Source organism: Phragmites australis, chromosome 14 (assembly GCF_958298935.1).
Source record: "Phragmites australis chromosome 14, lpPhrAust1.1, whole genome shotgun sequence".
Taxonomy (NCBI): domain Eukaryota; kingdom Viridiplantae; phylum Streptophyta; class Magnoliopsida; order Poales; family Poaceae; genus Phragmites; species Phragmites australis.
This window is the reverse complement of record NC_084934.1, coordinates 29,995,447-30,010,631: the sequence shown is the minus strand read 5'-3', so window position 1 is coordinate 30,010,631 and position 15,185 is coordinate 29,995,447. Positions and strand designations below refer to the sequence as shown.

General features: G+C 42.6%; 3 protein-coding genes and 3 non-coding genes across 9 annotated transcripts; 4 read left to right on the top strand and 2 right to left on the bottom strand.

The window, feature by feature from the left end:
* Nucleotides 1-934: 934 nt before the first annotated feature.
* LOC133890038 (acid phosphatase 1-like) lies at nucleotides 935-2,551 on the bottom strand. Its single transcript, XM_062330480.1, has 3 exons — nucleotides 2,157-2,551; nucleotides 1,847-2,053; nucleotides 935-1,355 (listed from the first exon to the last, which is right to left on the bottom strand). Exons 1-3 carry the CDS (start codon nucleotides 2,522-2,524, stop codon nucleotides 1,178-1,180), a joined length of 753 nt encoding a protein of 250 aa, XP_062186464.1. The 5' UTR covers nucleotides 2,525-2,551; the 3' UTR covers nucleotides 935-1,177.
* A 3,449-nt stretch (nucleotides 2,552-6,000) lies between these two features.
* Nucleotides 6,001-9,761, top strand: LOC133891707 (eukaryotic translation initiation factor 2 subunit beta-like). The gene is made up of 10 exons (XM_062332444.1): nucleotides 6,001-6,144; nucleotides 6,237-6,337; nucleotides 6,992-7,097; nucleotides 7,167-7,222; nucleotides 7,315-7,366; nucleotides 7,443-7,543; nucleotides 7,913-8,058; nucleotides 8,164-8,306; nucleotides 8,491-8,576; nucleotides 9,526-9,761. Exons 2-10 carry the CDS (start codon nucleotides 6,293-6,295, stop codon nucleotides 9,595-9,597), a joined length of 807 nt encoding a protein of 268 aa, XP_062188428.1. The 5' UTR covers nucleotides 6,001-6,144; nucleotides 6,237-6,292; the 3' UTR covers nucleotides 9,598-9,761.
* On the top strand, nucleotides 8,795-8,878 carry LOC133891808 (small nucleolar RNA SNORD34). Its single transcript, XR_009904269.1, has one exon. It is a non-coding gene; the product is annotated as a small nucleolar RNA SNORD34 (small nucleolar RNA).
* On the top strand, nucleotides 9,058-9,139 carry LOC133891810 (small nucleolar RNA SNORD34). The gene has a single exon (XR_009904271.1). It is a non-coding gene; the product is annotated as a small nucleolar RNA SNORD34 (small nucleolar RNA).
* Nucleotides 9,319-9,402, top strand: LOC133891809 (small nucleolar RNA SNORD34). The gene has a single exon (XR_009904270.1). It is a non-coding gene; the product is annotated as a small nucleolar RNA SNORD34 (small nucleolar RNA).
* Nucleotides 9,762-10,011: 250 nt separating the features above from the next.
* On the bottom strand, nucleotides 10,012-13,767 carry LOC133891706 (serine/threonine-protein kinase AtPK1/AtPK6-like). 4 transcript variants are annotated; one of them, XM_062332441.1, is made up of 8 exons: nucleotides 13,613-13,764; nucleotides 13,163-13,545; nucleotides 11,547-12,469; nucleotides 11,340-11,422; nucleotides 11,136-11,256; nucleotides 10,874-11,047; nucleotides 10,659-10,763; nucleotides 10,012-10,564 (listed from the first exon to the last, which is right to left on the bottom strand). In XM_062332441.1, exons 3-8 carry the CDS (start codon nucleotides 12,204-12,206, stop codon nucleotides 10,238-10,240), a joined length of 1,470 nt encoding a protein of 489 aa, XP_062188425.1. In that variant the 5' UTR covers nucleotides 12,207-12,469; nucleotides 13,163-13,545; nucleotides 13,613-13,764; the 3' UTR covers nucleotides 10,012-10,237. The 4 variants fall into 4 exon arrangements, with proteins under 4 accessions (XP_062188425.1, XP_062188427.1, XP_062188426.1 ...); XM_062332443.1 differs by having other exon boundaries at nucleotides 13,480-13,545; XM_062332442.1 differs by lacking the exon at nucleotides 13,163-13,545 and having other exon boundaries at nucleotides 13,613-13,767.
* Nucleotides 13,768-15,185: the final 1,418 nt, after the last annotated feature.

The following is a 15,185-nucleotide window of genomic DNA, read 5'->3' as shown; positions in this document are numbered from 1 at the left end:
TCTACAAGAGATGAGTATTTTGGGGAAAAGCTAGAAAACATAGAGGTCAAGTTTTCTAGGCTTATAAATAGAGGGGTAGAGCTATGAGAGAGGATGATCCAGCCATTTGAGCCCTTTACCACCCATATGAGATCATTGTACTAGGATTTTAGAGGAGATGAGGATAAATAATTAACCTATGTAATAGATAAGAGTTTTTAGAGAAAAATATTTATAATCTATCTAAAATAGGGCTGACCTCTTTGAATAATGAAGTTTATTTTGTTCCATATGCTTGAATTCCCCCTTCTAGTTTCTCTCTCTTGGTTGCCTTATTTTGTGTGCAAGTTTTTCTCTTTGGTATTGATTTTTGTTTTTCTTTTTGAGATAAATTTTTAACACCTTAGGAGTTTGTTCTTCTTGATGCTAAAGGTATAAAATCCACATATACATGCATATGTGATATAGTCTTGATTTTTCTTGCCTTTAGATCATTATCTTGGAAATCTTTTTCACTTGGTGTTTATCTCTTGATTCTTGAGTGATCTTTTCTCAAGATTCAACCTTTTGTGTAGGGATGAGTTATAAATTGGTTTGCTGTATAATCTAATGTTCGATTCTAACCATGAGACTCACTTTTTTGTTGAATATTCTAGTTTGTTTTTTTATTCTTTCTCCGGAGTTTATGGAATTTCTGAGTAGGTGTAGTTTTTCCGTTACATATTTGTGATTATCGTGTAGATGTGCGTTAGATGTTTGAAAAGAGAAGACCATTAATTTCGCAAGAAATTTGTGAAGACGTGTATTCACCTCTGTAGTTGTCACTCTCGATTTTATATAATCTGTTTTTCGCAGGATTCGAAGAGAATTATGCAGATGGAGCCAAAGCACAGGATTCTTCAGGAAGAGAATATCTCGAGCTGGAAAGCGATGCTGCCGCATCTCTGCCTCCTCCTAGATGGCGAGGGGAACAAATCTGAAGCATGCTTCGGTCAGTCTTTGGGCCAGAAGGAACGTTCGTACTTTTGGCTGCATCCGTCCATCCACGTGTAGCTAGCGAACAAAGCAATCCTACGTGCCCAGACCACACGCACGCCTTTCGTGATGACCTGACCCATGCAGGCAGGCCGTGCCGCGGTGCACAGCTTGGCCGGAATTCGTCAGTATCTGCGAGCAACTAGCAAGTTTTGGCGAGTCGTCACGGGACGAAGTACATGGGGTTGGGCACTTTGAACACGCGGTCCCCGACGCAGTCGCCCTGCAGGTCGCTCCACTGGTCGCCGACGTTGCCTCGGATCCGGTAGCCCTCCTCCACCAGCTGCTTCCGCACCGCCGACTTGAACGCCACCGAGCTCTGCCCACGGTAACCAGCACCTCTGCATCGCACACATGCAAAAGCACATCAGGATCATATGCTGCAGGTTAAACTTCGAATGCAATCCTTACATCTAACTACACTGATTATTCTGTCGTCAATACTACACTGATTTCCCTTTTCTTTTACAACCTCACGGTTGATTCGTCATGGTTTGAATCTCGTCGCTCACGTTCATGCACGTACTTGCGCACATTTGGGGGAAGTTTGTGCTCATGCTTCGTGTGGTCGTCAGCCTATACCTCCACAATTTTAGGTGTATGACATCAGTATGCATGCATCGATAGATAGCGTGTGTGCATTTGCATAAACTCTCGTCACCTCGGTCCAGAATTCTGGGTGTATGTCAGTTAGGCGTGTGCGCGCATCTGCATAAACTCTCGTCACCTCGAGATTTTTTTGGGCAGAACACAACCACAGTGAGTCGATGCTGCCATCTACCGATGGACAAGCGAGCAAGAGGCAAGAGCTACTCTACATATATACATATACCTGGTGATGAGCCGGTCGTAGCCCGAGAACCCGGCCGCGGCCAGATTGGCGGCCGTGCTCAAGCCCAAAGCTTCTTCATCCCTCCCCGTCACAAGGAAGACCCTGAACCCTCTGCCTTTGAGCGCCTGGAACAGCCACTGCATTGCAGGTATCCCCGGGCACATCCCTCTGCTCGCCCACATCTTAAACGCCGCCGGATCATACGCCCTGCAGGACCAAATACAGGTTATACCAATAGCATCCATCGTATCTTTTCGCTACTCTCCAACCATAATCAGCTTGCTATATACTGCATCATGCATGCACTTACCCGAACTGCTTTGCCTGGTAGTAGGGCAGATTGGACAGGCACGTGTCGTCGACGTCGAGGACCCACGCGTCCAGGCCGTCGGCGGCGGCGGGCGCGATCTGGGCGGCGTAGGCGGCGACCTGGTCCGCGACACCGCCCACGTCCCGGTAGTACTGGCCCCAGGCCATGTAGCCCCGGACGTAGCCGACGCACGGCGCAGGCACCGTGCGCCACCCCTTGGCGTTGTTGGCCTCCACCATCAACCGCCAGCTCAGGCAGTAGGGGTCGTCGCCGCCGCTCGGCGGCCACAGCCACGGCGTCCCCTCGGCCGCCTCAAACATGGAACCCAAACACGGCATGGCAGCAAGCAGGACCATGAGAGCCGCCATTTGAACTGCTTGCAGAAACTTTAATGCCCTCCGGTGCAGCGGCCGTCGAAGGCGACTGATGAGCGAAGCAGCAGCTGATGCATGGGTTTTATAGGCATGTACGCCATCGCTAGCAGCTCGATCCACAACCTTTTGGTCGACATTGTCCTGTGGAAAAGTAAGCTGCTGCATGCGTGTGGTGGATTAAAGCATGCATGAGATCTCAGCCATGAATTAGGAGGAAGATATCGTCCAAATGGAATCGCCTTTGGATTAGGTGTGGTGAATCCAGCTCAGCCAGTGCAATACGCGCCATCTGCACGCACCGTCGACGGCTCCGGTAATTTCTGTTCTCGATTGCTTTCTGCAAACGGAACAATTGTGGTATGACGCCGAGTGTCAGGAGTATATGTGCGGTGTTAGAAATAATAATTGAGTCACGAAACATCGATACAACGTTTCACTGTTTCAGTGAGACGAGATGGAGGATCAGAGGTTGCAGATGCATACGGCGCCACCGTTTTTCCAAAAGCAGTGTCAGTGAGTGGCAGAGTGGGCGTTGTTGGTGAACCTAGGCTAGCTCCTAGCCGAATGGTAAAATACAAAAATAGATAACATATGTCAGCGTATTTACGAAAATAGATAATATATCGGCGTATTTGTAAATCTAGCACCTGTATTCGGCACCTTAAAATCCGAAAACTCAATTTCGGTACTCAAACTCCGAAAATACGTCGGGCCCACTGATTTTGGCAACTGAAATACCAAATACGGCACTGTTCACCGTATTCAACACCTTAAATACCGAAAACGCAATATATTCGGCAAGTGAAAGTGTTGCGATCTACCGAGGAGTGACAAGGTTTGGTTGGGCACATTTTGCTTCCTTAGTGCAGACAACAAAGGTGCATGAAAAAACAATCTCAATATATTCATGTTGATTGCATCACATGAGAAGAATATTAGCACATCTCATCGTCAAATATGCTGGGTGAGCTTGAAATGATAAAAGATAATGTATGTGTTTATTTTTATTCAAATTGAATTAAAAAGAGAATATCACATGAAATGATAAGAATGCATATAAATGAGGATGTGAAACAGAGGGGATATTAGCACATCTCATCGTCAAATGTGCTGGATGAGTTTGAAATTATAAAATATTAGTACATGAAATGAAATGAATTAAAAAGAGAATGTCACATGAAATGAATTAAAAGAGAATATATGCGTTTATTTTTATTCAAATTGAATTAAAAAGATAATATGACATGAAATGATAAAAATACATATAAATAGATCATTACAAAGGAACTCATATTTTTACCAAATAACATAGGGTTAAAAATATTTTTATAAATTAGTACATCACATTAGAAGAATATTAGTGTTTTTTTCTAGATTTTTGAGAATTTATTTGAGCATTAAAAATTGCTAGAATTTATAAAAGTTAGCTTATTTAGAGAATTTTAATTAAATATTGGCTCATGCTTTTTGGATCAAACCAATTAAAACGGATTGCTAATGACCTCTATTTTGCTAATAAAAATGGTTAGAATTTTTAGACTATTTTTATACTCTCAAATAAAATCGTAAGTTAAATAAAAAAACATGAATTTTTAAACTACTTTCTTTCTTTTACTGTAGCTTGCTAGCTTCTCTGGAGCGCGCACGGCAGCCCGAATATGATTTTCGGCACCTCAGATGCCGAATGCATTACGTTTTCGGTGTTTGAGGTGTCAAATACGGTGAACAATTCTGTATTCGGTATTTTAATGCCGAAATTAGTGGGTCCGACGTATTTTTGGAGTTTGAGTACCGAAATTGAGTTTTTGGATTTTAAGATGCCGAATACAGATGTTAGATTTGTAAATATATCGATCTATTGTCTATTTTCGTAAATACGTCAGCGTATGTTGTCTATTTTTGTATTTTTTCCAATCATCAAGGGAGAAGCAGGAGCGAACCTAGTAGCAGTCGCCATGAACTATTTGCAAGTGGACACTGAAGAAGCTTCGTGCTACTGGAGTACTGAGAAAGAAGCAAAACTAAAGCAGAGGGCAAGTGTTGGGAACTAGCTAGCACTAACGCTAGTGCAGCAGGTACTAATGTTTTTCAGGCTTGTATTCCACATAAGAAGCCCAGGATAATGCACACCTACTGATTGTGTCTGATCCTGCTCGCTTCGGTTCGGCGGGCACAAACGAAAGGCAATGGAAATCTTCTGTTCGAGGTCAAATTGAACCAGAGTAAACTTCCACTCCCGGTCGGGTCGAGGAGCGAAAAAGATTTGGTGCTTATTGGACGTGTTACCACTGAGCAAAAGGAAAACTGATAAAAATTGGAACTCGAACACGGGAGGCCACTCGATCAGCCCTAGTGGCTGGAAGATGGCAATCGCATTTGAGTCTAATGCGCCAGAGCTAGCTATTATTAGATTTAGATACGTTACGATCTGAACATTGCATTGTGGATCATCCGAATCGCAAAAGCCCAGCGGAGGAGTCATGTGCAGCAAGAACATAGACGACAGACAGAGCACGCACTGATGAGGAGTCAGACGCCAATGCAAGTTGCTCGAAGGGAAGATCCATCGCACCGTCTATCCAATTACGTTGAGATTAGTGCTAAAGAGTTAGGTGGATCAACAGACGGATGAGAGAACTGAACGATCCAGATAGATGATGCGTGCGTGCATACGTAATACGTTGCAGAGTTGTATTTCTCCAAGTTGCTACAGCGACCTCGATGGAGCAGGGAAAAGGAGGAAAGAGACGAAGGCGCTGTACATTTCGCCAGGCCTAGTTAGTCCTGGGCTTTTTAGCCCAACTTGAAACATACCAATCGGACCGACCTGCTCTACCATTTTCTCAGTCCGATCCCATCTTGTTACCAGTTACGGGTATAGAACATATTTTACTAATAAAAATAAATGGATAAATTATGAGAGAAATTAGCGGATAATCATCTCCTCATTTTTCAAATCTAATCTAAAATCAAAACATGACATCGCTTCTAACGTATTCGTTCGACATGGCTCATATGGTACATCCACATCTTTATCTTGATTTTATGTTTGATATTACCACGCCCAACACTTGTATTTGTATTATAACATATGGATACTTAGCTAGTACTTAGTAACCATAAATATGTTACACTCACGTAGAATCAATAATATTGTGCCAGGAGCAAAAAAAATTCCTAGAAAAAATAATTTAAAAACAAAAAGCTAATGATATATCACTAAAGCTTCTGAAGATAGCGAATCAAAATCATTTTTACACATGTAAAGTAAATGACATAGTATGTAAAGGAAACGACAAAAAATAATAATGTATTAATACTTTATAATGCTGGTAGCATCTATTAATCATATATTTTTAAATTGGTTGGAGGTTTTTAAATAATTAAGAGGAAAGGAGACCAGATCAATTTTGACGGTAAACTATTTATTCATGTAAGATGTACTCACGCAAATTGTTCTATCTATCCTGACTCATGCATTTTATATGAAAAAAAAATAAAAAAGATAATTCGCAACTCGCAAGGATCCTCCGAGAAAACCCTAGCTGAAGCCCGCGCCGCCGTCTCTCTCTCTCTCTCTCTCTCTCTCTCTCGCGTGCGCGAGCTATCCACCCGTAAGAACTCCCAGAAGCATCTCGCGTCAATCGAACCAGCGCCGGGCGTTCGATCTGACCGGTCTCTCTCCGCTCGGTTCGTGCCGTTGCAGGAATCGGATCGCGCGGTTTCGGATCGGGAGGGGAGGAGGTGAAGGCGAACGCAGCCATGGCGGATGAGGAGCATATGGAGAGGAAGGAGGAGGCCTCGGAGGTGAGCGGCTCACTCGTTCTTCCTTTCTGCCCTGATCGATTAGGCGCTGTCTCTGTCCTGATCGATTAAGCGCTGTCTCTGTCGGTTTTGGTGTGGCTTGGCTTGCCTTGATGCGATGTTGTTCGAACTAGAGCTGAGCTTGCCAGTTGTTGTGGATTGGATTTGAGGGTGTGTTGAGCTTGCTGTCGCGCTAGATACCAGGATCTAGGCTGGATGTACTTGGAGTTCCCTTACAGTGTCATCGATGAGAGAGACTCGTAGGTGCAGCCTTTTGTTTGAAAAATGTGTAGAGTTAGAACAGTGTGACGCTGTATCAGGGGGCATTGTGATTGTTCAAGTACACAAGTTGTGATTCTATGTCTTGTGATATTAGCCTGCTCCCACTTTGAACAACAGCAATTTTACCCGAAATCATTCAGAGATGAAGTAGGCAAAGGTTTGGGATGTTAATTACAAATGGAATGACTACGATAGTTACTTGGTCTGAGGTGGTCAAGGATCGGATTTCATGTGGCTTATGGTTGTATTCAAGTTGTTTAAAAATTATGTACTAGATTTCACTACCCTCTTTCCAGTACCCCGCAAGTTAATTGATCGATGGCTTATGCTTTGTCTCGTTTTTATGACCTCGTGTTTTATTTTCATGTCCTACAGCTTGCTCCGTTTGATCCAACCAAGAAGAAGAAAAAGAAGAAGGTTCTTATCGAAGATCCTTCTGATGAGGTGGAAAAGCTGGCAGAGAAGACAGAAAGCTTGACAGGTATGCATTCCTGCAAAAATTATAACCCACTGGAATAACTTCATTATTTTGCTTCTTGTTATTCCTCAGTCACAGAACCAGCTGAGCTCAACTTCACTGGGATGAAGAAGAAGAAGAAGAAACATGTTAGTTTCTGGACACTTAAGACTATATTGTGCATGCTTGAGAACCAAAAGTTGAATTGAGGCTTAACATTTACTCATCCTGCAAAATTTAGGTGGATCTTGATTCATCTATTGATGATCTTGGAGATGGGGAGGACACTCTAGGTACTTCCACCTATATTATTAACTTAAAATGTATTTTGGTGACTACTGTTGCAATATATGAATCTCTGCTCTTTAGATGATCAAGCTGCAGAGGAGGAAGAAGGGAAAGGCATTGTGCTTGGTGGTGCCCCTAGATATACTTGGGAGGGGACTGACAGGGATTACAAATATGAAGAGGTGGTTAAATATTTTTTCTGCCAAAAATGTTTCCTTTGAAGCATGTGCATTAGTTACAGAAGGCACCTGATTATTCAATAGTTTTGGGGGGAAATGTTATGCAATTTTTCCAGAGCTTTACATCCATGTTAGATTTGTGGTTTCATGATATTACAACCACATTTTATTGTTCCACTTTATGACTTGCATGCTGTTGCCATTTGTTGCTTTTGGAGCATCAAAATGTGCATCACTCTGTTATTGATTTTGTTTACTTCTTTCCCCTGTGGGTCTCACATACAGTACTAGCCGGGAGAACCAAATCACTAGAGCGCCAGGTTACCCTTTTTTGTTTGTAAAATACTAAAACCTTGGGTATTCGTGTTGCAGCTTCTGGACAGAGTGTTCAACATTCTGCGTGAAAACAACCCAGATCTTGCTGGGGACAGGCGAAGAACTGTCATGAGGCCACCTCAGGTTCTTAGGGAGGGCACAAAGAAGACAGTTTTCGTGAATTTTATGGACTTGTGTAAAACGTGAGTTTTGATGTCATTTAGACTGCACATTATACCCGATACTTTCTCGAGTTCTTTTTCCAATGGATAAAGTTATGATGAACTCACTGTAAATTTTATCTCCAGGATGCATAGGCAACCTGAGCATGTGATGATGTTTTTGCTTGCTGAAATGGGAACAAGTGGATCACTTGATGGGCAGCAAAGGTTGGTGATCAAAGGAAGATTTGCTCCAAAGAACTTTGAAGCAATCCTGAGGAGATACATCAGTAAGTTATCCAATTCAATTGCGTTGATGTTTGAAGTTAACCTTGTTTGCACAGATGACCTTGCATTCTGTCCTTTTATAAGCATCTGCTGAACTGATTATAAGGAAAATGGTGGTGGTTTACTGTTTCTGTGACTGTGAGTTGCATTAAGTTCCTGAACTCTACATTTGTTTACACCTTTCAGATGAGTATGTCATCTGCAACGGATGCAAGAGTCCTGATACAATTCTATCAAAGGAAAACCGTCTGTTCTTCCTTCGCTGTGAACAGGTAAAATGTCAAACAAGACCGTGTCAGGGTGTGGACCCTGCATTATTGTATCTAACCTTTATTTTCTCTGGCTCTAGTTGCGCACATATTCAGTTACATCCTGTTTCATTTCAATTTCTACATGACTGTTCAGTGTTCAATGTCACTTGGTAAACATTTTTAATGGACACTATAATTCATCACACCATCACCTCCCTATGGTTCTGCACTTCTGCTGCCCCCGCCAATGATGAGTTGCAACTTTATTGCCTACATTGTTTGAACAATCTTCTGTGATAAGAAGTGCAATTACTGAGGCTTAAACAATGTCATAACTTTTGTGACATGTATTATCTGCATCAGTTTCACTATCAATTATTTTACATTTCTAGATATATTTGCATGTGATTTCCGTATTGTTTCTTGAGTTTTCCTTTACAAATGAAGCATTTGCTGTGCTGAAATTCTATACCTCATTTTTGTGTACCACTGCCCATTGTTTTAGCCTATGATGAGTTGCAGAATTATTTGCCTACATTGTTTGAGTGAAAGAGTGTGATAGTATCTGCAAAATTCTGAGGCTACCTTTCTTTTTTATCATATTGGAAAGGCTGAATGCTCTCTCACTATCAATTATTTTACATTTCTAGATATTTTTGTATGTGAATCCTGTATTGTTTCTTGAATTTTCTTTTACGAATGAAACATTTGCTTTGCTGTTCTGAAATTCGCCACCTTATTTTTGTGTACCACTGCCCATGCTTTTAGCCTATGATGAGTTGCATAATTATTTGCCTACATTGTTTGAGTGAAAGTGTGATAGTATCAGCAAAATTCTGAGGCTAGCTTTCTTTTTTTTTTTCCATTTTGGAAAGACCGAATCCTCTATCTTGTTAGTGTTGTTTCCTTTTTTCTCATCGTCTAAAATTCTGGGTGCAACTCTGAACGAGCCTCATCTTCTGCCGTGTAGTGTGGATCGTCAAGGTCTGTTGCTCCAATCAAGGCTGGATTTGTTGCTCAAGTTGGTCGTCGGAAGGCCTGAACACAAGCCAAAGTTTTGGATCGTTTATCCTGTGTGCTGCCATGTGGTGTAAGAATTGAATATGCGCTCCATTTGGTTACCAATTTTGCATAGTGCCCTTCTGTGGCCATGTGTGGCCTTTTTTGGGGTCATGTGAATGCAATGAGGTTTCAGTTTTGATTATCTATATATGTCTTGTTTTGTGGCCGTATTGCTGACTATGAACAAAGGTAGATGGTGGTTGGGCGTGTCATGGGCACAGGTGGTGAAACCGACCGCAGGTCGGCGTCGGCAGGCGAAGTGGCTGCCCGGGTGCGCTAGCCATTAGGTTATACTGGTGCTAGCAAGTTCTCAATGGCAAATCCCCGAAACTGCTTCAACACCCAAACCGGACCGTTACCATGTTTCGCCTTACGCGGATTTCCCAGCACTCCATTATACACCAACTATTTATTTTATTCCTAGACTGAGTGTTCCCATGCAAATGGTACACATTTGGTATACAACACGTTACATCTCTCTTGTAGAACAGCACTCTGCAGTCTGCACAGCTCGGCTAAAAAAACAAAAGAAAAAGGGTACAAGACTCTGCAGATACGACGCACATAATTATTAAGTACATGTCACAGTCGATCAAAATTGCACGCACATTTCCAATGCGCTAATCGTCCGAGTCCTCCAGCCTAGAGCTGGATGGATTGACCTCCTCAAGGATCGGCGCCGGCCTGACGTAGGTGAACCCCGCGAAGTTGCTGTGCCCGCCGGAGGCGGGGGTGGTCACCGGGGAGTCCAGCACGGGCGTCCTCGTCCAGCACTCATCGAAGTTGGCAATGCAGGTTAGGCCGGCGACGTTCGGCCGGAAGCTCGGCTGGATCTGCCGGGCCTCCAGCTTCCTCCAGTTGATCGGCTTCAACCACTTGTGGTTCTTTATCTCGTCGCTGCCGCTGGGGCCGCTGCCCAGCCGCTTGTTGGCTTCCTTGTGCAGAAGCTGGAAAATGGATTGGGTTAAGCACGTCAGCTGGAAACAATGCAATGCTTCTACCAACAATGAGATCAAGACAAACAAATGTAAAAAAACTTACGCCTTTCAAGAGGGAATGAGCTTCGCTAGACAAAAACGAAGGAAGCTTCAGTTTCTCTTTTACAATTTTCTGCCGAACTTTGTCCCTGTTCCCAACATATGGGGCCTGCAGCGGGTTGCAAAGAGCGGAATGATTAGCCATGAAAGTAAACGAGATGGCAACATTTGCCATGCAAGGCCTCTCTGATCAGAAGATTGCCGTCTCATGCAGCTCACCTTGCCCGTAAGCATTTCAAAGAGGAGGATTCCCACACTCCACCAGTCCGCAGCCTTATCATGCCCCCGACCAAGAATAATTTCCGGGGCCATATACTCGAGAGTACCACACATCGAGTTGGATCTGGTATCCTCACGGAACTCTTTTGCAAGGCCAAAGTCAGTGAGCATGGCCTAGAGAAAGCAAGGCGAAGGAAGATATATCAACCGATATTTGACGTGGCAAATGGAGATTATTGGTTTCCCGAAAAAGGATTATTACATGGCCATCAGCATCAAGAAGGATGTTTTCGGGCTTCAGATCTCTATGCATAATTCCGTTGGCATGAAGGTGGGAGACAGCAGATACAATTTCTGCAGTATAGATTCGTGCAAGTTCCTCCCTGTCAAGTAAAAACTGTTTAGCTTCAGGGCCAGGGTTACTGTCTTCAGACAAACAAAATTGCTAGCAAGGAATGGAAACAACCTAAATAATCCATGCTTGTAGAGCTGGAAGAAGAGATGCCCCCCGTTTATGAAGTCCAGGACAAGGTAAAGTCGATATTTTGTCTGCACAGGTAGAACATTGAATTTGACAATTTGTACTAGTATTTCACCAAACTCAATGGCATATCTAAATCCATTCTTCAGAACAGTGAATAAGAAGACGAGAGTGTGCACACAAACAGTTTACCTGAAATGAATACCTCAGTTGCACTATGAAAGGGTGGTCTACTTTTGTCAGTATCTCTCTCTCAGCTTTCATGTACTCGGCATGGTTATTTTCCAGGATTTTATCCTTCCTCATAACTTTCATTGCATATATCTCTGAAGTCCCTTTCTTTCTCACCTGAAATACTTTGCCGAATGCCCCTTGGCCAACAAGCTTCAAGATTTCGAAGTCATCAAGCCCAACACCCTCATTCTCTGCTGTAGCATTATCAAACTCTTCATCACTAAGCTGCCCTAGGTTCCTTTCCTTTTTTTCCGAGGGGCAGCTTACAAGTTCTGATGATCCCTCTGTTTTTTCTAGATTAAGCTTGCTTAGCCGCAAGGACAGGCTAACAAGTGATGTTGGACCAACAAGAGAATGGGATCGCTTGACGATGACAACAGGATCATTGTAAACCTCTTCATTGGACTCGACAAAAGCTGCAGGGCTGTCCGGATAAAGAACACAAAGGCCTGTTGGCGTCTGGACTGGAGTGGAACCAAAAACATCTGAGAAATCATACTCGACATTTTCAGTGGAGACGGCATCCAGGGGACCCATTGGGAGAAGTACTTTTACCGGGCAGAGGTTGGGGCCCTGCTCAAGGGTTGCAGTCAGAGAGGATGTTTGAGAAGGAACCATCTTTCAAAGGCCTAGGAAGGCAAATGTTGGTGGCTCCTAGGACAAGGTTCCGCACTAACTGAATCTAAAGACTTATGCTACAGTAAAGTTTAAAGTAGGTTCCCTCCACTGCGAATGGTGGCTCCTAGGACATCAAGTGGAAGTTTCCACCAGGAATTCCCAAGTATCCTGCGAAGAGGCAGAGCAAGAAGATGCTGCTGTTCCCTGTTGAATAAGATGATACCAGTGTTTTTTCGGAGCTCATGAAGCTGAAGTTGCCTAAGCTGCAGACAAAATGGATATTTTGTTAGTCTTCTCTCTTATGTGAAGAGGACTAAAAAGGAGAACAAATGTGTAAGGAAAAAAATCAGAAGGGGATACCCTAAGTGAAATTGGCTGTAACTCTGACCAAAATAATTCTTTTGCGGGAGAAGCTACAAGCACAAATTAAAAATCCTAGCTAGTTCTTGGAAATACTTTTCTTACGAGCATTTTAACATTCTCTCAAACTATACATTATGAATGATGCTAAAAAGTAAAAGCAGAAACAGGCATACTGTCTAGCAAAAAATGCTATAGGAAAATTCTCTGAAACCTCCAGAAAAAATGCTGGTCAGTTAGCCATTGCAACTTGTCACAGTTGAGAACGCAGGAGTCGGCACTGCTCACACAACACATCAAAACTCCAGTGCTCAGTCAACAAGCAAACGGGTTAACTATACAATTTTGCGGCTTGATTAAGGCACAAAATCAAGATTGCTCCCAGTGCCTCCCACAAACATTCTTGTCAGTCTGGTAATAGTGCTACAACGGCAAATCTGAAGCTTCGGAACAGAGCAACGAACCATCAATCCCCAAAATTTAGCTCCAAAATTTTAGAATAGACGCACAGACTCTGCTTTTATAGAAAGCAACAAATCATAAGAGTTCTTGCTTTCTAACAAAGCAGGACATATGCCTATAGTCAAAAAATTTACCTCGAATCAACCGTGTAACAGCCAGTATTCGTCCACAGTTCCAGATCCCGGCTGCCAACTACTCATAAAGTCCCAATTAAGCCAAAATCACATACTAGATACTAGCATGCGCAAACAATTGACACTTTGTCTGGGATAACCAATCAATTGGATTAAGAACTTGATCCAGAGTAGGATCCAATTCACATCCCATTGACCGGTAAGGCTAAAAAGCACAAACTCTTCTCCTCCGCTCAACCACATCGAAATCGTAACAGTGCAAGCAATCAACCACCCAAGAAACAAGAAGATTTACACTGGGAAACGAAAGAGCGAACCAATCGATCGAACGCGCCCGGATCAAGAAGCAGGGCCGGCCTGTTCTGTTTCCCCAACTGCTGCGCCTGTGAATTGTCACTTGAGAAAAAGGAAAGGTATAACAGAAAGAGAGCAGGGAGCTCTCGGAGAGACCTTTCTCCGAAGGAGTGATGGATAACGACGAGGCGCCGGCGTGCTCAGCTCCGTTCCTCCGGCGGCGGTGGCGAGGAGGAAAGGGAAAGCGGAAAGGAGATGGGTGTCATCTGGCTTGTGAATTGGCGCACGTTGGGGAAGGCGCCGCGTCCGTGATGGGTCCACGTCCAACTATCTACGCGGGCGGGGGAGGCCCACCGTCAGTAGGTGATGGGCCAGGCTTTGCCCAGCCGCCAGGTCGTTGCCATCTGGATTCTCGCGGGAAATCTTGTTGACCACCGCAGCCGCCGAGTTGTCACCGCACAGCTGTGCAGATGAAAATATTAGGATTTTTTTCTTTATATAATTTTTATTTTCAACATAGTAAAAATAGACTCTTTCCACTCGTTCAACGAGCAATCCATGAAAACCATGCTCCTAGTGGATCCAAGCAACGGATCCCTTATTAAGAGGGTGAGATTTAGAGGGAAAAAACTCTCTTTCAATAGGTGATCTATTGTGAGGAGCAATTTCTCGTCTATTTGAGACTGAGAAATGCATAGCTGCTATGATCAATGTGACTATTGTACTATCCAAACGTATAACTTTTAAGTATAACATGTTTACATCGCATGTTAGAATTCAATTCAATACTTAACTTCAAATCCAGAAGGAAATACAAATTTTATAATAAAAAAGCATCTGTTCTCGCCCACTCAAGAAGAACCTCTGCACAAGTATGTTGGTATGCCACATCATTTCTCATCCGTTCAACGGGTGACAAACAGCTATTTTATAAACTTTAAAAATAGATGTATATTTCTATTAATTTTAAAAAATATATATATATAAATAAAAAAGTTCAGATACCAGGATAGAGTAGGCGAAATCCGTCACTTCGGAGATGGACTACGAGTCCAAGTGGCCCAGCTGTGCTAGGCCATTTTCCAGCCCAGTTATATTGAACTTTTTGGTTCCTGAAACACGTGAGGCGTTGGCCTCTGGTGAACCTCTTGCACTTGCCGCGGACTGCAACTTGCTGAAGATTTGCATGGCATCACATTGCTAACAAGTCATCAATAACTTTGAGGAGATGCCACAATGTGTTTATATGATGATTCTCCAAGAGATCAAGGACAACATTAAATTGTTTTATTGTGCCACGTTTAGTAGGCACGAAAGTAGGAACTCCCAACTGGGAAGCTCACAATCTAGCAAAATTTGCTCACTCATTGTTACGAACAGCTAACATTCTAGGTTAAATCAAAGAATCCATATCAAATACGATTAATAAATAACTAAATTTAAAATTAAAATTATAAAAAATTAGCAGTTCGGTTTCTATACGGTTTGGGAAGCAAAATATCTAAATAAAGAGTTCAAATAAAATAAATAATAATTAAAATTAGGGTTAGAATAGAAAAAAAAGAAGGTTCCATATCAAATCAAATTATTATAAAAATCAAATACCTAAATAAAGAGTCTATGTAAAATACAATTAATAAAAAATTATCGTGATCAAATATTGCAAGGAGATTAGACACGTTATTAGCGTAGATCATCTTACTAGTTTTTTTAAAAAAAGAAAAAACTA

Bases quoted from the DNA above. Each gene is read 5' to 3' on its own strand.
- LOC133890038 (XM_062330480.1), bottom strand. From the start codon at position 2,524: ATGGCGGCTCTCATGGTCCTGCTTGCTGCCATGCCGTGTTTGGGTTCC. The intron at 2,054-2,156 runs GTAAGTGCATGC...TTGGTCCTGCAG, and splicing joins TACCAGGCAAAGCAGTTCGG to GGCGTATGATCCGGCGGCGT. The intron at 1,356-1,846 runs GTATATGTATAT...TGTGCGATGCAG, and splicing joins TACGACCGGCTCATCACCAG to AGGTGCTGGTTACCGTGGGC.
- LOC133891707 (XM_062332444.1), top strand. From the start codon at position 6,293: ATGGCGGATGAGGAGCATATGGAGAGGAAGGAGGAGGCCTCGGAG. The intron at 6,338-6,991 runs GTGAGCGGCTCA...CATGTCCTACAG, and splicing joins GGAAGGAGGAGGCCTCGGAG to CTTGCTCCGTTTGATCCAAC. The intron at 8,059-8,163 runs GTGAGTTTTGAT...TTTTATCTCCAG, and splicing joins TTTATGGACTTGTGTAAAAC to GATGCATAGGCAACCTGAGC.
- LOC133891706 (XM_062332442.1), bottom strand. From the start codon at position 12,206: ATGGTTCCTTCTCAAACATCCTCTCTGACTGCAACCCTTGAGCAGGGC. The intron at 11,257-11,339 runs GTTGTTTCCATT...TTTACTTGACAG, and splicing joins TACAAGCATGGATTATTTAG to GGAGGAACTTGCACGAATCT. The intron at 11,048-11,135 runs GTAATAATCCTT...TGCTTTCTCTAG, and splicing joins TTCTTGATGCTGATGGCCAT to GCCATGCTCACTGACTTTGG.